The sequence below is a fragment of the Pezoporus flaviventris genome, unplaced genomic scaffold (genome assembly GCF_033815535.1).
Source record: "Pezoporus flaviventris isolate CSIRO_AGI_PZ_B2104156 unplaced genomic scaffold, CSIRO_AGI_Pfla_v1 ptg000025l, whole genome shotgun sequence".
Lineage (NCBI taxonomy): Eukaryota > Metazoa > Chordata > Aves > Psittaciformes > Psittacidae > Pezoporus > Pezoporus flaviventris.
The window spans coordinates 25,828,124-25,852,898 of record NW_026892573.1 but is presented as its reverse complement, the minus strand read 5'-3'; the positions used below and the strand labels follow the sequence as shown (position 1 = coordinate 25,852,898).

At 38.8% G+C, this 24,775-nt stretch overlaps 1 protein-coding gene across 9 annotated transcripts in view; it reads left to right on the top strand.

Annotated features, from left to right (window-relative positions):
* FAT3 (FAT atypical cadherin 3) overlaps nucleotides 1-24,775 on the top strand; it is a 409,717-nt gene that overhangs the window by 302,222 nt on the left and 82,720 nt on the right. For 7 of the 9 annotated variants that reach the window (XM_061457909.1, XM_061457906.1, XM_061457908.1 and 4 more), the window contains exons 5-10: nucleotides 300-614; nucleotides 2,504-2,714; nucleotides 3,134-3,202; nucleotides 12,343-12,482; nucleotides 22,036-22,311; nucleotides 23,642-23,852. In XM_061457909.1, the coding sequence (XP_061313893.1) occupies nucleotides 300-614; nucleotides 2,504-2,714; nucleotides 3,134-3,202; nucleotides 12,343-12,482; nucleotides 22,036-22,311; nucleotides 23,642-23,852 (1,222 nt within the window). The remainder of the gene's footprint in view (nucleotides 1-299; nucleotides 615-2,503; nucleotides 2,715-3,133; nucleotides 3,203-12,342; nucleotides 12,483-22,035; nucleotides 22,312-23,641; nucleotides 23,853-24,775) is intronic. The other 2 variants (XM_061457910.1, XM_061457907.1) reach the window with 1 other exon arrangement.

Below are 24,775 nucleotides of genomic sequence, written 5' to 3'. Positions count from 1 at the left end.
TTGAGATTAAAGAATTTAATGTTTTGAGAAATAAATTTCTCTTCTGTTGGCAGTTTCCCATTCCAAGTTCATCTCAGAAGTAAAATATCTTCCAGATTCCTATATTTGCCATTGTGGGAATATTTGAGCTAGGCACTGAGCATGTTCATAGTGAGCATGTCTTGTGTGCACAGACTTTGTAAACTCCAAGTTAGGTTTGGGAAGGGAAGGGTGTTTCCTTACGTTTGATGGGGTTTTTTTGAATTGATGAAGTCCCACTGTATCCATTCAGAATAACCTCTACTGCGGCTGTTTTTCAGGTAACCGTCTCAGATGGGGGCTCATCTCCCAAGCAGTCCTCTGTTTGGGTGGTGGTCCAGGTTCTGGATGAGAATGATAACAAACCTCAGTTTCCGGAGAAAGTCTATCAGATCAAACTGCCAGAGAGGGATCGTAAGAAAAGAGGGGAGCCAATCTACAGAGCTTTTGCTTTTGACAAAGACGAAGGCCCTAATGCAGAAATCTCATACAGCATCGTGGATGGAAATGACGATGGGAAATTTTTTATTGATCCCAAAACAGGGATGGTTTCCTCCAGAAAGCAGTTTACAGCGGGGAGTTACGACATCTTAACAGTAAGTGCCCATTCATTGATGTACAAACCCATGATCTGACTTTTCTTCAGAAATAGGCCCTCCAGTATAAAGAGTGGTACATGAATGTGTTCAGTGTATGACCTATATCTAGGATCTGACTGTATTAAGAAGTCTAGTATTGACATACAAGTCCTGCCAAAAACTCGAGTCTGAGTGAGCATTCCTGTAGTGAACTATTATCAGACTGTTCAGTCAACTTGCAAACTATTGGTGTAAATTGTTCCCTTAAATACTCAGAAATGAAGACCAAGGGCTTGCCTGCTCACAAAGTTGTATCATGTTAAACTGGACAGATACAGCTATGAATGGTTATTCACCTTTTTTGTGGACCCAATTGCATGTCCTCATGGGGAAACAATTTCTTTCTTGTATCTTCATCCAAGTTAGGTGGCCTCAGGGAGGAGAAATATTGTGTAGTCCATGTTGTAGTACCCTTCTCACCACATTAAAGTGTATAAGTATGACATCAATTTCAATTAAAAGGAATCGCAGTCAAAATACTTCTGACAGAACTCAACTCAAACCACACAGACAAGGTCAAAGAAAGAAAGAATACGAGATGGTGGTGTTGATGTAATGCAATAAGAGACCTCAATGTGCACTCTTCATCTACAGCAATAAGCAAAGAAGTTGTAGTTAAGGCACTGCCTACCTTGAACAGAGCAGGATGGCAACTGTTAGCACCAAACCCACAAAGCACATTTCTAGAGAAAGAAATGCCAGGAAAATATTTCCCATTTTTAACAGACATAGTAACAGCATATTTACACCAGTGGTCTTATGTAGCCAGACACATTTCTTTTAGTTTTAAAAGAAAAACCCTTTGACACTGATGTTATTCACCAAAGCACTGGTATTGTAACCTATATTCTCCCTTTCCTTAAGCCAGTTGTTTATTGCTACTCATCTTGTGTTAAAGCCACGAAGAGCGCCAAACCTGAAGTCTGTCCATCCCTCTAGAGGACATTATAATAAAAAGAATTAGCACCAAGCAGGGCAGCTCTTAATGAACACAACAGAGAGGAGAAAGCAAGGAAAATAAATATGGCAAAGAATTAAATCATATTTGTTTTGGAGAATAGGGGAAATGATCTGAAACTGATTTAACTCAATTAATGATCCTGAAGAAGGCAATGTGAGGGATACCAGTCTTATCTGCAATACCAATGCCTTTTAAAAGCAATCAAATATGGTCTGGCTGAGCATGTTTTGCAAGTGCATGGCATCCCACAGGGTCATTATAAAGCTCCCAGCTTTGCTGCAAGAGGGAGTTGCGTGGAGGATGAAGTCAGAAGAGGAAGCTGGTTCTGGAGAGGAGGATCTTTGTGGAGTAGTCTTGAGTTGCATCTCCGGGAGGCCTTACACTGTCACAGTTTAAACTTAAACAGGGCAAATTCAGATTAGACATAAGGAAGAAGTTCTTTACTGTGAGGGTGGTGAGGCTGCCCAAAGAAGTGGTAAATGCTCCATCCCTGGCAGTGTTCAAAGCCAGGCTGGACAAGGTCTTGAGTAACATGGTCATAGGTTCATAGAATCACAGAGAGGTTTGGGTTGGAAAGGACCTTAAGATCATCTAGTTCCAACCTTCCTGCCATGGGCAGAGGCACCCCCCCCTAGATAGCCTAGTGGGAGGCATCCTGGCCTAAAATAAAGCATTTCAGTTTAAAATCAGTCTTTTCAATGAAAAGTCAAAATGTAATAGAAAAAAAAGAGAGAACTGTGAAATAAGAGCTTATCTTTTTCCATGGATTTTACATACAGCATTTCAAAGGCCATTTGCCAAGATGTCATGTTTGTGCAATAGATTTAGGTCTGAACTGTCCAACTGGGATGCTTACTCGGAGTCCTCTTTTCTTTGTACCTGCCAGATAAAAGCAGTGGACAATGGCCGGCCCCAGAAATCCTCAACTGCACGCCTCCATATTGAGTGGATAAAAAAGCCTGCACCCTCGCCTGTGCCCCTGACTTTTGATGAACCCTTTTACAACTTCACCATCATGGAAAGTGATAAAGTGACAGAAATTGTCGGGGTGGTCTCTGTGCAACCATCTAACATTCCTCTCTGGTTTGATATTGTCGGTAAGTTGGGAACCAGTGGGGTGAGGAAGCAAAGCATATGTATGTATGGTTTTGAGAGCAAGGAAACTAACCATGAACTGTGCCCACCGCCCCAAATTAAACCCACTTTCATAATGCTGAGATGAAAATGCTGTTTTAATATAGCGATAACAATAATAATAATACTCCTGCTTTTGTTATGACTCCTTAGCTAAGCTGAAAAAAGAGCGCTGTATGGCTGAATTGTTTTTTTTTCATACTATGTTATTTACTGCAATCTTAATGTTGTCTGTCATTTAAATTCTATTGTCATACTTTGCTAATCTCATTTCTAAATGTATTTATGGTACTTAGACTTGCTGTCCCTCATTTCTCTCTTTCTTCACCTTTTTTTCTGCATTCTGTTCTTTTTTTTCTGCTTCCGACTGCCCTGCTTCAAGGTGGCAAGCATGCTCGAGAGATGTTCTATATTCTACAGACAGCTTGTGGGCAGAACTGTTCAACAGAAGGTACCCTTAGTGCAAACACATTTGCTAAAATACGACTATCCAGGCTGCCTTTTATTTTTGCAAGTTCTTTGAGACAATTTATATTACATCTTTCATAAGTGCCTGTGACAGGATGCGATGCGACACATGGATGTGCTGCGTTTCTTTCTATGACAGCTTTTACTGTATTTGTGTCCAATTATTATCATTTTATTCACGGGTTTTCCACAGTTTATCACAAATAATTAATTCAAACTTTTCACAGTCCAGTGCCATCCATTTAACTGTGAAACAGAATGGGATGCATCAACATATGGGTTACAAATGGAGCCACCAAAAGTTTGTCTTGAATGCAAGCTGAAAAAGAGAAATGTGTTTTAATGTGAGATCTCAACCACAAAATTGCCTTACGTAAAATTGCTTATAAAAATAGGAGTGGGAAACATCCTTAGCAAAGAGGAGGAGAAGCCTTAGAAGTCTTAAAATCACAGGGAACTGCCAGTAGTGATGTAGCTGCTAAAAAGACAGGGAGATGAGGGTCTGACGTGTTTGCAGTGGAGAAACAGTCAACGTTCATAAGAATCTATTTCCCACTTCTGCTTCTGATTCAGTTATGTCATTAAAATAACTCATTTAACATCTCCAAAATGAGGCTTTCCCCAGCAGCGCAATGACCCTGCAAAGTTATTGTGCTACTTAATACTTGAAAATACTTCTACATAATGCTTGTATACCTCTGGATGTAAAACAGTGTCTGCACAAAGTGGTGTTATTTAAATGAAGGGTTATAAAGCAAATACTGCACGAAAGATTATAAAGAAACAAAAAGCCTTTGCCACAGACTTAGTGGAAAGGGTGCCTCAGCAGTCTTTATTTACTGGGATTGAGCTTGGCTCTCATTTCAGCATAGCTATTTGTGGGTGGGTTTAGCCAACAGGAAGGGCAAGGACCACAAGAGAAAGGGTCTGTCAGAGTCATTTTTATCTACCTTTTATTGCTAGTTTGTGCAGATGACAGACAGAAGCAGCAACACTTCCTCTTTGAATGTGTAGCACGGCTTCCAATATGCCAACCGCATTGAAATTAAACCCAAAGCTATTATCATGTTCTAGGGTTCCTGCTAGCCCCTGGGAAAGACAGCATATGTTTCCTACAGTTTTCCTCCCATTCCCTTGTTTTTTTTCAGTATGCTACATGCAATTTATTAGCTAATGTTTACATTCCCATTGTCTTCCTCACTGACCCTAACTTTCCTCCCAGGAAAAATCCACCTTTCTTGATGGTTTTGACACTTTTTTCCCATTTGAACCTTTTGCTGGACTCCTCTGCCTTTTGCAGCTTTTCGGTCCTTTCCTTGATGAATTCACCAACTGTCATTAAAATGCTGCCTGGTTAAGCACAGAGAGAAGCCCCCACTCTTCTGCTGCATTCTTTTACATTATTAGAGTCACTTGCAATCAAGTAACACCTTATAATAATATTTCCTTTTCACCTACCAAACTGAGATGATACTTTAATTTGTCATTTATTGTAACCTTTATGGGTAAAATGGTTCAAATGATTTAGAAGAGCTTTGCTATTTAAATAACTCTAGTGTTTTTGCTATAGGCTGTAGCTCCTGCTGCTGCAAGATGCTGCATCACTGCAGGGGGTCATAGAGACAGAGCTTCCCTAGACTTAATGAGAAATCTGTGACCCTGACCATCCAGTTCAGTGCTGTTACCATATGAATCTTGTCATTAAATATTACTGCTGTTATAAATAATAGCACTAACAACAGCACCTGTTTCTGCAATAGGAATAACCAACAATCCAGGGCATGCAGAAGATCCGGTTGTTCCAGACACTCTGCATACAAGGTGCACCCCAAGAAGTATATTGACACAGCACTGTATATTTAGATTATCTTTGCTGCCATTAGTCAACGTCAGTATGAAAAAACACTTTTTCTCCTTGTTCCTCAATATCATCATGTGGGAAAAGATGCCAATACTTTCCTTTGGGGGAACATTGAGGTCTAATGCTGAAAAGCCCAGTGAGAGACTTGGCTTATTAGAAGTTAGTTGTCATGTATGGAAAGCTGTGTGGAGCTGCTGATGCAAGAGATGGTTTGTGTGCTCTTGTAAAACCTAGGTCTGATCCTGTATTTTGTGATTTTGGACCTGTGTGCACAGTTCACAGTACGTCAACAAAAGCCCTGAAGGCTTATGTAGAGGCATGGTTTAATATAGAGTTTGCAGCTTGACCTTTATGTTTATGACCTTTTCAAACTAAATGGGCATTGGAATTCCAAAGGACCCCTGTTTTAATGCATAACATGCACTTTCTCCCAGCTAAAAAAAAAAGGACTGAGGGAGGATGTAGTTTGGCTATGTAGTATTCTGTCTGCCTAACTTCAGCATCTAATTTGCACGTAAATTATATGCACTTTAAATAATTGTGTAAGTTCCTCAGCTGTTGAGCACCAAGAGAGGAAGGTGCCTTGCAGGCAGAAGGATCATCTTCCCTCCATGGGCTAGAGAGGAACAGAATGCTTACCTGTTTGTTTAATTGGGAGTGGTTGAGATTTCATACCTGGTTTCTGTTTTCAGACTGCATTCAGCAGGATTCTAAATTCATGCAGATCCCACAATGTGAAAGACATGAACATAGGTGGTTTCAGTTGTCTTAAATTTATTCAGTCATTTATGGGTAACTAATATTCAAAGGTAAATCTGAAACAAGTCAGAGATCTTTATTACTCCCAGGTAAATTGAGCCCTCACTGTCTCTTTTCTTTGTTAGTGGTGGGAATGGTGTGATGAGTACTTTGACACTGGAGCTAAGCTGCATGGTGCTAGTTTTTGCTTAAGTAGCATGTTGCATAACATCTCTCTTATTCTCCAAACAGGCCTCCCTCTATCTTTCCTTCTTCCCCCAGCCTATGCCTTTATAATAGCAGCCAAACCTTAAAAGCATATCAGAACATTTTATCAAGGGTGTTTAAATGGCAATACTTTTACTATCTATTAATTTTAATTAATTGTCCATTGAATTCACAGTGCTACAAATATTCATTAATGTCAAAAACCTGTAGCTTTCTGCCCTCGTTTGAATTACGTTCTCTGAGAACTAAAATACCTTTCTGATTTTTTTCTGCTTTTTATGCCCTTACTTTCAGCTTCTTAGCAGCAAACTCAAAGCTTTGGCTCCCTTACAACAGTTTTATCTGAAAATTTAGTCTGTGTTATTACTTCTTCATAGCATGATGTAGTAAATAAATGAATAAATATTTGTATGTCATATTACTAATATTTACTATGTTATGATTAACAAAAGTCTGTAGCTGAATTTGTATTTCTTGAGGCAGACATTAAGTTTATTTCATCTTTTTTGAAAATAGAAAACCTGGAAATTTGGCTTTGCTTCTTTTCCTGAAAATCCTGAAAACTCGTCTTGGAGTTTTAGGGTGAATTTCTTTTCTGCATTTCCTCTGATTCTCTGCTTTTAGCAATGTGAGACTTGTAGCAATTGGCCCCATTTATCATCCCTGTCCTTAGTGTTGTTAGTTTACTCTGGGACAAGACAAGTCTCTGCTGTGAGAAAATATGTTTTAGAGGACCATTCTCTAAATGTATTTCTCTTCTTCTCTACTCATTCATCATGGCCTGGTAGGCCAAATGAGACTTGTGAGATGATCTCAGTCTGTCTTGGCTTTATTAAGTTTGAACAGCTCTTTGCTGTCTAGCACTGAAGGAAGACTCTTGCCGGGTTTTAGCTGTATTTGATTTGGAAATGTCTTCCAGAGTTCAGTGTGATCCTTCTTTGCATCTAAGACTGAACAAGTCTCATTCTCCAGTCGTCAGATATTTCTGAGATGTGTGTCCAATCCCACTGTATTGTTCCAGTGGAAAAGAGGGGGAAAGGCCTTCTCATGGGACTCATTTGCCTATAAGTCCTCCAGATTTGCTGACACATTTTCTTCTCAGAGGAGGATATCTGTTCTCACAGCAGCATAATCCAATCTTAAACTGCATCAGCAGCTAATAGGGAACATAGAGAGGCTCAGCAACTTCCCAGAAAGGATCCCCATCTAGGAAAAACACAAAAAAATCTCTGCTTGCAGCAAATACAAAAGTCAAAAATGTAAGCAGAATATGTTTGGGGGAAAAAACCAAACAAAACAAAAAAAACCACAACCAACAAAAAAAACCACAACCAAACCAAACCAAACCAACAACAAAAAAAACACAACAACAAATAAACAGAAAACCCCAAAACCAAAATGAAATTGAAAAGCGACAGAGATGCAGAGCCCACATTCTGCAAGACCTCCATTATATCTTGCCTTAGGCAAATTCTCCAGCTGACATCTAGAAACCCCTTCTAACAGTTCAGGAAGTTTTCCTTGACCTGTCCTTTAAGCCAAATGAGTGTTAAGCTTTACATCAGGAGATCCTCTCCTGTTAAGGATGCTGGGGAGGGACTCTTCATTAGGGACTGTAGTGGTAGGACAAGGGGTAACAGGTTCAAATTTAAACAGGGGAAGTTTGGATTAGATGTAAGGAAGAAGTTCTTTACAGTAAGGGTGGTGAGGCACTGGAATGGGTTGCCCAAGGAAGTGGTGAATGCTCCATCCCTGTCAGTGTTCAAGGCCAGGTTGAACAGAGCCTTGGGCAACATGGTCCAGTGTGAGGTGTCCCTGCCCATGGCAGGGGGGTTGGAACTAGAGGATCTTAAGGTCCTTTCCAACCTAAACCATTCTATGATTCCAAGGGTCAGTGCCCTTTTTTTTTTTTTTTTTAATATATATATATGTATCTTTTTTGTTAAAAGAAAATTATTTTTTTTCAGAGCAGTCAGGACTTTTTTCAGGAGAAAAAATATGTTCATAAAGCCATGAAACAAGTTAAGAATGAATGTAGCACTTGCAATTCAGCCAGAAAATGTAACCAATGCTACTTCATACTAAGAACACAACCTATGGTCCGTTCGCTCCGAGGTGCCTTGGTTCACTTTCCTGAGTTCTCCTTCTCAATCATACTATAACATATGTTAAATTGAAAATCAGGGCTATGCTAGAAATGTCTCACAAAGCTATAGTGAGGCCCAACTAAAAAGATCTTTTGTATCAGGAGCTGTTTCTACAGTCATCCTGTTTGGTAACAGCTGGAATTGGCTAAAGTTACATTGAAAAATCCTATGCAAACTATAACATGCTTTCAGGTAACATAAAAAGAAATCCTATTGTAGAAATATAATGTTTGCAGGGCTTAGGCAGGAGTATTAAGATCAACCTCAAGAAAGTAAGGGTGGAAATCATCTCATTTAACTTCAGATGCCCAAAGTGTAGACATAACGGCCTGTGCTGGGTGTCCTTGGGAATATTAAGAGTCAATTTGAGAGAAAAATTGAATGAGTTTATGAATTTTTATCTTCCCAACATCATAATACAAACATGGCATTGCAAGTAGACCTGGACTCTTAATGAGATCCCACTGTAAGTGATTCAGTTTAATCAGAGTAATTTAAAGGAAGTATTTAATCTGTATTGAAGATCTATCAGCATTACATTTTAGCCTGCAATAGTATTACAAACAACAGTTAATCCACATCTCTCTGAGGTCATTCATGGTAAAATGCTTTATCAGGGCAACCCATCTAGCCAACCTGCCAATTCAATCATCTTGCCTTCTTTGTTGTTGATTTTCCCAAAGTGCCTGAGGAACTCACAGTGTATTAGGTTCATTTGAAATATTTCTTTCCTAATGCAATTGCAAGGACATTAGCAAAGACAGCTTCTACATATCTTGTATCTGAAAGCAGGTTTTAGCAGACAATAAAAAGGAAAGCGTGTGCCATATGTTGGAAAATGGAATAAGTAATAAGGAATCACATTAATAAAACTGAGCAGCTGAACAAAATTTCATCATCCTTAGCCCCCTTTCATCCTAAGATCGTGATCAAAGAAAATGTTAAATGGCCATAGTAACATTTGTAGAACTGATAGTGTGGGAGCTTACAGCACTGCAGATGAGCTCACTTCACAAGGAGTTCCCAGAGTAGTTCAGCTGTAGGAGTTTTTAAGAGAAGAATCCTGTTTGTTTTCACACAAGAATGTTCTCTCTCTCCCTGTACCCCTCCAACACCCACCTTTCAAAGATAAAAGGTGCTTTGGGTGCTTCTCTGGGTGCTTGATAGTAGGCCTTGCATAGACATAACATGTTTATAAGACTCTTAGAGTTTTTACCTAATTCATTAATTATTATTCAGTGCTTAAGTGCATCTTCAGAAGCATTCATCATATGAGGACCTGTTTTGAGGGTATATGAAGGCTGAGGAGCAGTACAAAGTATTTCCAAACTGCTTATAGTTCTCCAGGTGAAAGGCAGAACCCAGTATCTCAGGCAGAATTCCCAGACATTCAGCTGTCTGAATGGTTCCTCATCTGTACATGGTCTGTTGAAATGTACCAGACTGAATCAAGATTAAATCAGGATTTCACTCCAAAAAAGGTTATAATCACAAATCTCACAGCAGGATGTTCTCTGATCCATCTCTTTCTCAGTGTCTGATGCAGTTTCTGCCTTGTTTAACAGAAAAGGAATGTAAAATAAAGTGTGTTGCCTGGTTAGTTACAGGTGTAGGCTAGATTGCGATGTCTGGTAACCAGGATTTATTTGTTTGTCACTAGACCATTTTGGAAGATGTGAATAACATAAAAAATCTCATACGGTGCATTCAGTTCTTATTTTAGGGGAAGAACATATCTCACTTAATGAAAAAGGCTTGAAGAACTCAGCATATTTGCAATACACGACATAGTACCCTGCAAACCCAGCTCTAAGAGGAAGGGCAATTAAAGCAGTTATTACTACTCCTTCCATGCAACTTCTTGGAAGTTTTAAGGGCAGGGTTTCTTTGGAAGTGTATGCCAGTTGATAGCATGTAATTTTTGATTGCTCATTAAGATGGTTATTAAGCATCTTGAAGTACAGGCTTTCATTTTGTTTTCATGGTTATCAGTATGAAACGTTCTTTGTCAAGTACCAGCTGTCCCAAGGCTAAGCTTCATTCCAACAGAGAACTTCCTTGCAAGAATCTCCATCTCTTTTCTTCAAAGGAAGCTTTTTTCAGAGTTGGTTTTCATGGTATGAGTTTTCTCAAGTAAATCAATTTAAAACATTAATTTGGAGATGGCATCTTTTTCTTCCAGCCCAACTTTTAAGTAAATAAATGAATCACTGAAGATATGATCAAATTCTAAATACCTTGCTATTACTTACTATGTCAAGGACAGTTGTGCTTTTATTTTCCTAATGTCAAATACTGTTAAATACATATATATATATATATGTATCAATTGAGAAAAATATGCAGTTTGAGCTTACAAAATGAGGGTAGGGAATAAGCAATGCTTCTATCCACTATAACTCACAGCAGATCCAGTGTCTTCCTGGAAAACTACAGCTGCATCTATTAGGCTTACAGCTGTATATATATTCAGCATAGGGAAATCTGATGGCATATCAGAAGCAACCTTGGATCATTCTAGTGGGCATAAATTCACCCATTCTGCTTTTCCTTGGTGTAGGTCACCTGCGCTCTTATTCCTTCTTTCTTCTCCTCATCCCTGAATGGCCTCCAAGGCAGATATGTATAAAACAGCGCTTCTTCTAGCTTACCCTTTCTTTGCAATACCTTATTCAAGAAGTAGAGAGAAATGAGGGTTTCTTCACATCAAGAAATTCAGGGGCTGTGATTGCACTGTGATTCCTCCTAATCTTCAACTTCTTGGAATACCAAGACCTTTTTCCTCTCACTATATACATGGCTGTTTCTGAGAATAATGCCTATTGTTGGTCAGCAAACCATGCAGATGCAAGATGATGGTAGAGCAAGGAATACTCTTTGCTTCTCTGTCCCCAGCCCTAAAAGGAGAGACATTTTGTGATAATACACCACTCCTTTAAATATGTATATATGTATATTATATTACACATGACCTAAGTCAATGGAACGGGTGTTTTTGTACCTGCGGATCTAATCATAAGAGGTCTTGAGAGCAGCTCTTCCACCAGTTTTATAACCAGTGTAGTTTGAAAGCCTTTTTCTGCTTTGTAGGACTGTTCTAGCTAGAACACAGTTCTAGCTAGAGACCATAGCTAGTGCCATTGCATTGCTGTGTGATGAATATATCTTAAGTTTGTTTGTCAGCAGTGTTGTGTTCCATCTCTCCCTGTCACCAGCCTCCAAAAATTGCAAACTCAATTCAGAGTAAATTCCACCTTATAGATGAGTGAGTAGGAAGCAGCTTAGCAGCAGGGAGTGTGTGCTTTACTTTTGAACATAAGAAGTGGTTGTAATTTATAAACTATAGCTGTAGCTGAGAAATCCAGTAACCCTTTAATCTCAAATTATTCATGGTTTTCTTTTACTTTTAGTAGACTTCTATTTTATTTTTCCTTTTTTTTTTTCTTTCACCTGAGACTCAGGAGGGTTTTCCCACTGCTGCATCATTCGGCATGTGATAGGATAAGGGGATATTGGTTTCAGAACAGTGCTTTATGAGGGTTTTTTTAATGGCATTTAGGATGTGTATCCTGTCAGATCTATTTGAATAATTCCTAAAAGACTAGTAGAATTTGACCTTTGCCGCCAGTAATTATCATTGTCCTTGAAATTAACATGACGAATCTCTATTTGCAATTTCTTTTTAATTGATTATAATTGTGGTTTTTAAAGATTCACTTGATGGTATTTGTACCCACATGCATCCATGAGAATTTCCTGAAAAGAAAATTTGCAGAATTAAATCCTCTTAAAATGATTTTTGTACAACAAGATAATTGTGCTTGTTCATTATCCGTACTACAAGGGCACACATCTTATGGGCTTATAGCCATTTGATTCTTATTATAGGTTCAGTTATGGTTCACTTAAATATACTGCTAGACTTTTTTTTCTTGCAGTGCATTTTAATGATATCTGCTTTCAAATATACAAACTGTGCTTTGAAATATAAATGAGTTATGAACAAAGAAGTATCACTAGATGTACTGTGTATGCTAAGGCAAGCCGTTAAGATGGATGCCAGGAAAGAGATATGCCCACTTCTAGGAAATTTTCAATTGACATTTTCCAGAGATGGCTAATATAATTGTATTTTTGTGCAACAATTAGGAGGGAATTACGATAGTTCTTTCGACGCGGAGAAGGGAGTGGGCACTATTGTCATTGCAAAGCCCTTGGATGCAGAGCAGAGGTCAATATATAATATGACTGTGGAAGTCACCGATGGAACAAACATTGCCACGACTCAGGTAGAATATCACATTCCTTTCTTGGCAAGTTTTTCATTTGTTAGTGGAACGTATATGCTATAAAAATTCATAATTTTGCCATTCAAATAAAACTTCATCCTTTGAGGCCACTGTTAACTAATGGAAGGGATATTTTTCAAAGCCTTTCCTTCTGGTTGTGAAGAATTGATGTCGAAGGTTTCAAAGTGTTATTTCTCCTTTTGTCCCCTTTGTGCTCATGTGAAAGCGATTTGCCTTTCTCCAGCTGAAGGAGTCCCTAGCACAGACGGTAAAGCTTAGATTTTGACAATTGTACCACCCCATAATGGTCCAAAGTACAATAGTGCTTCTGTGGGATTGGGGAATATTGCTATTGATTGTATTAAATGGAGTTTATACCTCTTATCCTCCTACGACCCAAATGTGGGACACAGGATCAATTGTTCAGAGAAGAAATTGTTCTGAGGCAAAACTTAAAATTCAGAGGATCTCTCCTTTTAGTATCACTGCTTGCAATTACATTGTCTTCAGGGGAACAGCCCCTGTGAACCCTGTAAAATTAGGCTTGCTTATCAGCCTCAGTGCCTTTGAGCAATTAAAAAGTCAGGTCAGATAAATGTGAAGAGCTGGGATAATGCTGGCTCTGACACATCATTGTCAGAGAGACCCTGATGTGGAGCCTGGCTATCTGTTCAGTGGGAACCAGTCTGGTCCTGACTCAGGGGAGCGGGCCTGTGCAGTCCAGGTGGCACTAGGGAGTCTCCAAAGAGTAAAATCCTTCAATATGAGGTGGAGTTGAAGGGGTTTGGATTTGCTAGGGCGTGGAATCCTACATCTGAATTAGTGCCCAAGTGTAAAGTGTGCCTAGATGATACTTGACACGTAGGGAAAAACACATACTGGTAGAGGACACCTGTGTGCAGCCTCAAATCCCAGATTAAATGTGGTTTATAGAGGAAATGAGAAAAATATAGGTCTGTGATGTTATTTGCTTCTTTATAATACAGAAGGAAAGCCTGGACATTTTTTATGCTTGCATACATCCATGCACATGCAGATGCTTCTGTTTCACTTTGCCTTTTTGCTCAAATGGCTCAGGTGTAAATCTCTACTAGTGAGTCACAACAGCAGCTTTCCTACAAGACTGTTAAGCATTGAGTGCTTCCTCAGTCTGAATTCCTTTGAAATTTCCTTTGAAAATTCCTTTATCCCTATTCCCTGAATTCCCTGAGTATTCCTATCTGATAATTTCTCCTGATAATCCATTCCTGATAAGAAAATATCCATTGATAGTAAGTTAGGTGGTGGGAAATATGCTATTTTCCCTGTTAGCTTCAGTAATTAATTGCATCTCTGCTAAAAGCATCCCTTATTTTTAATTTGATTATATCTGCCTATATTTCCTGTTATGATTTTCTCTACTCAATTAAATAGCTCTTTAAAAAAACAGTATTTGCTGTCCAGGAAGGCACTTACTCAGAATAGTCAAATCACCTCCCTGTCTTCTGGAAGCCAAGTGAAGGAGAATGATTGACCTCTTCATGTTCCCTTTCTATAAGGCATTTTCTTCAGCCCTTGAGTAGTTCTTTTGTTTTGCTTTGGTTTTTAATCTTGGTGGTACTCTCAGTCCACATCTCAGAAATGTGGTGTTGAATCCGTAACATTTCTTTTCTTTATTGCAAACATATCAGCCAAACAAATATTAAAAAGCACAGAGTATTTCAAACATGACAGCTACAACTAAATGTTCTTCTTGTGGATATTATGTTTATTGTTTTTGGTGCTTTTGATTTAATAAATTGACCCCCATGACAGTCTTCAAAGCCTATTTTGATGAAAATCCTACATTTTTAATTAAAACATATGGTAAAAACACATTTCAGTACAGCTGTTGCATTCTAAAAGAAGCGTAAGCATTCTCTGTAACTGTGATGTGACCCTATTTAAAAATGTAAGATTGTAATTTAAGATTGCATTAGGTTCGCATTGATGGGTACAGACCCTCTTTCCTCCACCTCCTTCTTTCCTTGTGGATACTGTTCAAGTTTTTAATTGTGGCCTAGACAACATCTGAGAATATGTTTCTTTTTGGTCTTCCCAATGGAGATTTCAAAAGTGATCATTATCTCAAAGCTACCAGAAGTATGGCCTGCCTAATTATCTCTTCCTTTTACAGAACTTTCATACTGTATTTTTGATGGTATTTGGAGTCTTTGGTTACCTTATTAATTTTTATTCCTTTTTAGAACAGTGATTAAAAAATCAAACCGATAGGTTAAGTAAAACGTGTCATAGAGTCAAAAAAGCATGTACTGATGGCTCTCAGTAGACTTGCTCTGAGTTTTGATAAAATGCATTGTAAGTATTGTGTCTCATGCACATAGTACCACCTGCATTTTTAACTATCACTGCAAGAAGATATGGTAGAAAAGGAAATGAGTAGAAAGCAAATGTATAAATTCATCCCTGTGTATAGCAATAAAATAATATAAAGCCTCCCTCAAAGTGCGATAGTTTGTTATGAAACAGCTGATCATTGCCATGCCAAATGGAATAGTCTTGGTTTTTATTCCATCCCACCTGTTTCCCTTTATTTCTTCCTGGGTTTTTGTCTGTTACACAGTTGGAGGTGGTAAAATGCAGCGTAAAAATGCCAAAGATTTTTTGCTTCGGTAACAGGATTCCTGGCACAGACTTGCAGAAGTTTCATCAGCAATATTTCTGCATGCCTCAGACTGATGAACTGCTCACTTCCTTCGTGCCTTACTGTGCACATGGTTCAGTAGCCTACCGTGAGAGGAAGGAAATCGTTGTGATGTAAAATTTACATCTGTTGTATTAGTGGTGAAAAGAGCATCACAAATATTTAAAACAAATAAAACAACACAGTTCCTCTGTGACTGAAAGCCTGTTTGGTTTGGGCATGATCAGGAGTTCAGAAAGGAATCTCCAAAGTAAGAACCCAAGCACTAGGACTTGTTGAGATACTGCCACTCACCATGCTGGACCACCTCGTGGAGCCCCAGCCATGATGGGGAGGGATGGAGGGGGCAAAAGACAAAGAAATATTAGCTCCTTTGATTTATGTATTTGGAGGGTGGGTATAAAGCTTCTAGGAAAACTGCCTCCTGACTTAGCCAGGGAGAGCTTTAGTTTTTTCTCTTAGCTTAACTCATGATTGCCTAAGGCCGCATGGTAATTTATTAAAGGCTGAAGGCATACGTTGACTCTAAATCCTTATGAAACATGATTCCCACAGCTGCCAGGCAAGCTGTTGGCCTTGGGGAGTGGAGGGGGCTTCTGCATATAGAATCCTAGAATAATTAGGGTTGGAACCCTGATCCTCGCCACCATCACAAGGGACTTTTGCCCTTGTTTGAACATAAAAAGGACTTTCCCAGCAAGAAGTCAGTGTAAAGGCAGCTAAATACCTATTAATGACACAATTTTGACTAATTTTGACTGTGTAATGTAAGAGGTTTTCTTGAATATGAGTCAGGTTTGTCCCAGAGCCTCCTTTTTTTACTGAACAACTCAGATCCTTTGCATGCAAGCACAACATAGGACTTATTTCTTTGTAGTGCATACTATTGAGTTTAGCAAAAATACCCACAGAAGTAGGGTACAGTGGGGAGCAATCATCTACATGATGATAATTTTTCACTTCCATTGGGAATGTTGTACTAGCGGATAATTAATTTTTTAAGAATAGACTCCTGGAGTCATGGCATTAATATGAAAAAGACAGTTTTTCTTCTTGTTTATTTCCTCCTTCTTTCTCATCATCCTAACTGCAATAAAAAGGTGCTTTAAAACATGAAGGCTGATGTTTCCAAGCTAGAAGGCAAAAGATGCCTCAGTTTCACATACTGCAAAATCATCTCATATTTCCTGGTAGAGTGAACACTCAGAGAGGAACATGCGGTTCCCTCTGAGCTTTTGTTGATCAATACGTGTCACTTGTAGTACCTTCAGCTGGAGCCAACCAGGCTGGAAGAGCAGACTGGAGAAGTTACTGCTCATTGCTCCTTCTCTGTCTGTCTGTGGGCTTTCATTTATTCTGTGGCTCAGAACTGACCTTTAGCTGTGAGCTTCAGGATACCAAGCTTGGTCTCACCTTTTAAAGAACGCCTTTTCCTCATGAGATTGTTTCTTAACAAAAAGGAGCAGATAGATCACCCCAGGTGGTTCTTTTAAATGAATGGTAAAAAGCTTTTATTAAAGGACTGTGGCCAAAATGTAGAAAAGACATTAGAGCCTGCCAGAATAGGTTCTGGGCTGTGGATTATTCTAGGATGATCGAAGCACATGGGATTTAAATTCAATTTTCAGGTTTCCTTAGTTGAACATTTCCTCCAAACTAGAACCAACCCAATCCTTGAATCTTTTTCTGTCCCATACAGCAGTCTCAGCACTGTCTTGCCTGTGAAAAGGAGAATTTCCCCCCATATTAATGTAACACAAGAGGCATGGTAAAGTATAAATAACAGGCCATGGAGGTTGATAGGAAAACTATTTGCATTTTTATGGTAAGGTTGGGGTTTGGAAGCAAGAAAAACCTGTCAGGAAGTAGCAAATAAAGCTGGGTGGTAACACTATTGAAAGCAATATTAAATCAAAATAGGTTTTCAAAATCTGCACAAAAGCGTAACCTGAGTTTAAGCAATTCAGGCTCTTAATAGATTGTACTACAACACTGTGCCCAGACCAAGCAATTAGCCAAGCAGATTCTTCCAGCTTCAAATGTCTGTAAAGCAGTTCCTGGCATTTATCCAGTTTTCACTCAAATAAGTTAGTGCCTAAACCAAAGGTATTTGTGATGGGCAACATTAAAAACAGCTTTGGAGAGACTTCCTGCATTAGGTTTTGTTCTGCTTTGATTTGATTGTATTTCTCTAGGCCTTTCACTTACTATTTTGAATGCAAAATCTTTGCTAATGCTCTGAGTGTTACTTTGCCTAATTTGTAAGCTTGGAGGCCCGTGAGTCCTTTATTTAAAATTTCCTTTAACTGTGGGAAATAGGAAGTGAGCAGGGAGAAGCAGATCTTTTATAGCGGGGTGCTTGTTCGGACTATAAATTAGGCTCTGCACAATGGGAGCAGAAGGAGGCAAGGCTGCCTTTCTGAAGCCTGCAACGTGCGGGAAAAGATGCAAGCTTTCAAGGATAACCAGGCAGAGACTGCTTTGCTGCGTGTTTGCTTTATGAGTGTGGAAAAAATACTTACAAGCTAATGTTTGTCTATAAAAAGTTGTTTAGTCAGTAACCTTGCACAGTCCTCAGCACAGAGGAATCCCTACTTAGCCGCGACCAAATAGTAAACTTTCCCATTCATCACCTTCTGGAGATGTGTTGGAAAACTTTTAAAGCCTGTCTTTGATTTTACACAATGGCCATTGTCACAGCTTAACACCCCAGACACCTACACAGTAATAAAGGATATTTATGCAACACAGCTCATTCCTGCCATATCTTCCCTTTGGAAATAAATGAGAAGAAAGTATTAAATTACAAATACGCTGTGAGTCTTTGAGTTGCTTCAATATAATAGCACTTCATTTTGGGTCAAAGACATGCTACAGGCTGGCTAAAGCTTAAGGCTTCAAGAAGCAGAGTGCTGGTCCTTTTGAAGTCAGTGGGAAATTTGCCAGGAGTACCAAGATTTTATGCTTAAGTTTGGCAGCCGTTAAATGCATTTGAGTAACTTTCCTCATATTAATGATCTGGTGGCATTTGGCTTACTCTATTTTACATATGTTTGTAGGATCAGGTTTTCTATGAGCCTCGTGTTTGTGTCAGCGTGACATTTGTCTGTCATCAAAGGAAAAAGTTGACCCCCTCTTTTTAAGTAACACCTTACTAGAAATCATCTGGAGCAGGAAATCTGCATAGGAAGGTGGCATTTTAAAGTCATCTAATAAAATAGGGGTGGCTCAAAAATAAACCTAAAACATCTTCCCCAGCTTTGCCACTGTACTTCTCCTGTGGCTTTGGTAAGTGATTTAACCTTGCTGAAAGGGAGTGTTTTCCTGGGCAAAAGATGGGGATAATAATAGTCATTTACTCCTCAAAAATGTTGTAAGGATTGAAGGACTAGTATGTATTTTAAATGGCATTCAAGTTCCATTTTATTTTACCTGATTTTGTTTCAAGTAGCTCCCAAGACAGTTAAATTTTTAAAAACACAGAAGAGTTCCATTTTCTCCTTTTCTATAGCTTTTGGGTTTAGCTGAGCTCCATATAATCAGTATTCCCATATATAATCTAACTTTCTTTTCTTGCAAGGAAAATCCACCCCCCTCTGTTAAAAGAGAGACCATAATGTTAAAATTACAATTGACTCTTGGGAACTTTGAGGGACAGATGACAAAAATCAGAAATAAGCTTAACTGCTTTAATAGAAGAAATTGTGAATCAATAATGACCTCTTTATTCATTAGCATCTCTAACCCACCGTCTTCCATCTCCAGATGGAAGTGGCTGTTGAAATGCAGAGTATGTAATAAAATAATGCGTATTTCAACGTGGATCACTTGACAAATCATTAAAATACTGTCATCTCTGGGGAGGATGCTTGCCACTTTAACAGGCGCTTGAAGAGTTTTACAGTAGATATGAAGTGAAAGGAATTCAAAAAGGAGAGTAAAAAAGTTCTTTTCTGGAAACTATCAAAGCAATTTTAAGTGTGTAGTTCCCTCTAAGTCTGACAACCACAGTGCGTGAGGACCTCAATTTTGTTATCTTTTCCTCTTTCCATCCCTTCCACTTCCCAAGCACCAAATCATCCATATCTTTGAGTGTGTCTCAGGGCATTAGGTTATACCTTTTTCAGTAGGAGGAAATGCTGCTTTGTGAATCCACACTGTAATTTCCATAGCCCCACGGCTTACCCTTGGTCTCTGATGCTGATCCAGACCCACTTTACTTATTTTTTGCAGTCTAGTGAAGGCATAAATCATGGGGCTGAGGCTTGCACAGTCACTGTACAAACTTTGCTGTGGATAAAGCTTTATGCACTCCTCTGCTTTCCCAATTTGCCAGTGATCCCAAAACACATTAAATATAATGGGAAGTGAACCCCAGCACTGGGGTAATCACACATCACGCAAACAAACAGCACATCACCACTGTAGAGGACCTTTAAGTCACACTGTTGTGCATCTGTATATTTTATATTTCCTTACAGAATAGCTTGATCCTGCACACAGCAATGCTAAATTCACAAAGCAAGCCTGTCCTTCACACGTCATCTTGTGTATTCAAGGTAGTTTGTGCTGTACTAGCAGAATCAACAGAGTCAAGCATGCTTGGTATTTTCAATTGAATCCATTTGAAAAGTTTTTATTTCTATTAGACTATCTAAAGTGATACATGACGAAGTTTTAGGCCACTAACAAAAAATAAATAAGTTGTGTTGTTGTCTGTGTTAACAAGCAGTAAAATAATCCAGCCATGTTACAATAGTACATGGCAAGGACTGAGGGTATCAAAACTGGTAATCAGATTATCCGCAACTCATACTGCTTCAGTGTGTCTTCCTTATACCGACAAATGTGGTTCAGCACTGGCTCTGTGTCCCACTAGAGTAGAGTTTAAGTCTTTCATTTTTTCCTCAGGCTTTCTTTCATATATTACAACTCATTTCTTCACATATTTTTCCATGGCTTCGGCGCTTTTTTTCCCCTCAGTCAGATCAGAATCATGCCTTGATATATTGTATAGCAACAACAAAAATATAAAAAGCTATGTAACTATTCTTCATTATTACAGGTTCAGCAGTGTATATTTCCTCCCAGTTTTATTGCTATCTGTCCAAGTTTGAAGCATAACTTAATATAGGCTTTGCCCTGCTTCACTGTGGCATACCATAATCTGGTGAAAATTAAATCATATGGAATGCACAGTTGAAGTCCTCCACCATTTAACTTACAGAGCATTTTATTTCAGCTTTTAAACAGTTCCCAGGCTAGATCATTACAACTGCTGCTTAGAATTGCTCATGTTCCTTCTGGTAATGTGTTCTGCAAACACTTCCACAGATCATGGAAATCTAAAGTTTCATTTCTCTCCGAGGCCAACATCTGTTTGTGCAACATTACAGTAAAAGTATAACTGCATTTTTCTTCTTTTAAGAAAGCATGGGTGAACAGGGCTTGATCAAGCAAAGTCATAAAATAGTTGGTTAAAAAAGAAACAAGTACTTTATAGAAAAACAATGAAAATACCATGGCACATGGGTCATCTCCTCAGCTGAGGGAAGAGTCCTGTGCATGGCCTTTCCAATGTCATTCATTGGAATATTACTCATGTCAAAGTCTTTGAATAAAAATCGTTCCATTTCATTCACTATAAAATTATGTGTGTGCTTTCACGGGCCTATTCTGCAAAGATACTTTTTGTTTCCAGTGCTGAAAAAGAGGCAACTGCTTGCATTACGTATGATGTAGTTTGTCAAGGGGTTTCCTGCCACACTGCCCTAAGTAATCCATAGCATACAAAGTCTGGAAGGTAAATTCTCTCCAGGGAACGACTCCTCCAGTGGTGAAAAACACAAAGCCTGATCAGAGCCACACACATGTAATATTGCATAGTCACATGAGTTTTGAAAGGCAAAGATTGGAGAACAGGGATTCTTACTAGTTACCAGGGTCACATTGTGGTGTATTGAAGTGGGTGTAATAGGCAGTAACAGCGGCATCCTTGCTGCCTTTGCCTCTCCAATTTTCTGTAAGGATAAATACCGAGGTTTTATAGAAGCAAATGGCACTGTTCATTCGTTCACATTTTTAGTGGAAGTTCTACTGTTAAATTGCAACAGAAAGGAGGCAAATAGGTGTTCAAGGGGAAGGTGAATTAGTTGGCAATAAAGACAGCCATCACTGGCAAAGGAAGAGTAAGGATGAAACCATATAAATAATCCTTCCCAGTCACCAGTGCCCTGGGATTACCTGTACTTGGTGGTATGTATTGATCTGTGTGGGGTGGGCTTACGTGGTTGTGATGGCATGTCTCCTGCTCTTGCTTCATCAAGTGTCAAAGTTCATAACACAGCATAACCTGAAGTCTCCCCTGCTAGCACGACTTGACATTGCTAATATGTCCAGACACAACACACTGGGCAGCAAACAATCAGGATTTAGCCAAATCTTGATTGTATAAAAAGCAGATTTAACATTAAAAGGTTTCTTTTATGGCCTTATTAATAGTGAAGGGAAAAGGAAATCCCGTAATAGCTCTAAAAGTCTACTAGACCAGAGCAGTTACAATGGATGAGAAAACCTTTCCTATAACATTCCTGTAGGAATGTTTTCCAGTCTACAGATACTGAAAATATGGACTTCATCAGAGTCTGAGGAGGTCTTATAATTAGAAACATTTTGCCTCCAAAGTCATATCCTTCCTATTTCTTTTGATCTGAACAGTAAGCACTTAATATTAAATTATGTTTCTCAGTCTCACTATACAGCAGCATAACATCATCAGCCATCTAAAGTAACTTACATTTCTCTGGGTGCCTATTCAGTACTCTGACTAGCCTTTAATAACTTCAAATGTTTTTCTTTTATTAACTGTAGGTTCTTATAAAAGTGTTGGATAACAATGATAATGGCCCAGAATTCTCTCACCCAAGTTACGATGTCACCATTTCAGAGGACATCCTCCCTGATACTGAAATTCTGCAAATTGAAGCTATAGACAGAGATGAAAAGCATAAGCTGAGCTACACTATTCACAGCAGCATCGATACAGTCAGCATGAGAAAATTCAGAATTGATCCCAGCACTGGGGTACTCTATACTGCTGAGAGACTAGACCACGAAGCTCAAGATAAGCACATCCTTAACATCATGGTAAGAATGCAATATTCACTTAGCACAGACACAGCCACTACTGCTTCAGGTGCATATATGCTTTATGTCTTTGCACAAGCAAAGGACTCTTAGTGCAGTAAGTACTCATTAATTTCATCTTGCCTGCCCCGCTGTGTATTTACTTTACATTTTTAATTTGGGTTTTTTGGGAAACTTACTGTGACCTCGTTGCATGGAATATGATGTGATTTGCTGTCTCAAGGGAGAGCAAGCAGGAAATTATTTAATCTCTTGGCATCTGGTGCTCTCACTCAAGGTAATTTTCAGAGTTTCTAAAGTGAGGCTGAAAGTTATTTGAGAAGTTACTCATAGGGAGAAAACTGCTTTCTGGCCATAGAGAGTGGCGCAGCCTTTCTGGAAAGAAGCGTTGTTCGTAGTTTACTTTTATGGACTTATTTCAGTACATAAACTCTTCATATACAAAATAGCTTTCATCTACATTTTCAAATGTTTGGGTATGCAGAAAAAAAAATTATCACTTTTGTGCTCAGTCTGGACAAATTACAGAACATAAATCCATGTATTTTCAAGTGAAGATTGTGCATTATGGACTGGAGGGTAATAAAAAAAAAAGAGTCTGTGTTACATTAAACATTGTAATCCACTATTTAATCGCTTTAAGACACCTCCAGAGGAGATCTTTTTTTAGGAATAGCTCATTATGTGTTAGGTACAGGACCATCTTTGAGCAGGGACCCTAGAAATGTGAGATCCAGTGAGCAGCAATTGAGTGGGGGTCTTGGCTTGCAGAGTAACAAGCTGCCAGTCCTTTGCAAAGCAGGCTAAGAAATAAATATAACTGAATCATAGAGAGAAATAGATGGCAGAGGTCATTTCCTGATGCTTGGGTTTGTGCTCCACCTGATACAGCAGGTATTTTGTTCTATTGAAGAAGACCCAAACTTTTGGGGATCATGTTGGCAAGATTATCAGTATAGCGGTGCTGAGATATTTTGTATGGGATTGAGGGGGCTGGGGTAAATGATACCTCTGTTAGGAATATTCAGCACTTCTTGAGGTAATTCCTACTCTGTTCACTATTGGTATCATCTTCTTCAAAAAGGTATGTGCATATACAATGATGAATAAGTCTGTTGTCAGCTACAGGCACTGGACTGACACACAACTGATCACAGTGGATAGAATTGTTTGTGGCTCTTTAAAAGAAGGAACAATGAGTAAGGTTTTTTTTTCTCTGCTATAAAGCAGGGGATGGCAAGGCAAAGGCATGACCATTTAGCAAATATTAAGAAATATTTATAAATTTTCACTAGATGGATATCAAGTGTCTTATGCATTTGTTCTATAGGTCCGAGATCAAGAATTCCCTTACAGAAGAAACCTGGCCAGAGTCATCATAAATGTGGAAGACTCAAACGACCATAGTCCATACTTCACCAGCCCATTGTATGAAGCCTTAGTGTTTGAATCAGCAGCAGTTGGATCAGCAGTCTTGCAGGTCACAGCTTTGGACAAAGACAAAGGAGAAAACGCAGAGCTTATCTACACGATTGAAGCAGGTTAGAACAGAGGCTGAAAATGAGACTGTGCAACTGGGCAAAGGAGAAATCTTCCTGTTGGCTGTTTTGTTATTTTGAAGCTACTATACCCAAACCCTACCAGAATAGAATCTCATTCGCATTCACTAGATGGCTGCAGAGCCTTTTACCGCTAAGTCATTGCTTCAGAACAATCACAGGTGATAGTTATTGAAAGCTATAGCAGTGACTTCTTCTCAGGTTGCTGGCTTCAGTCCAGTACACAGTGGACCCTCCATAATTAAATGCCACCACAGCTGGTATATCCTGGCATCTTTGCCAATATTCAGATCAGAGCAACATAGAGATTAAGGCCAGGGCTATGCTAAACACTTCAATCAGAACAGCCATAGCATTTTAATGGAGTAAGGTGTCTTGAAATTAAGGGAGGTCATGGTGATACCAGCTTAAACTCGCTTTTGTTGTTAAGCTCTGGGTATTTACATTCAGCACATAATCTGTACCGAAAAGCTTTCTTCTGCAAGTGCAATAGCATAGCCATAAGAAATTTGCATTATCTCTGCCACACATGCAAATGAATGTAACTTTCTCTAGCATGTATGGATCTGAAGTTAAGAGTTATCTCTGAGATAAACCATTAACATATGTACATGGTGTCTGGAAAAGAGAGAAGGAAGTAGAAATTTGTAACCTTTGTTAACAAATCTGCAGTCTCATATACTGTAGACTGTCTCCATATTAATCAGATCACAAGCCTTTCCTCAAGCATTAGGCTCTTGTCCTACAGTATCATTATTTATCCCTATATTATTTTAAAGACTTGTCAGTGGGATGGTTTAGGTCGATTACAAACAGGCTAAATGACAAAAAATGAGTAATGAAACAAGAATATCTGCATCATCTCATATTGATTTAACTTCCTATATTTCAAGCTTACACCTTAA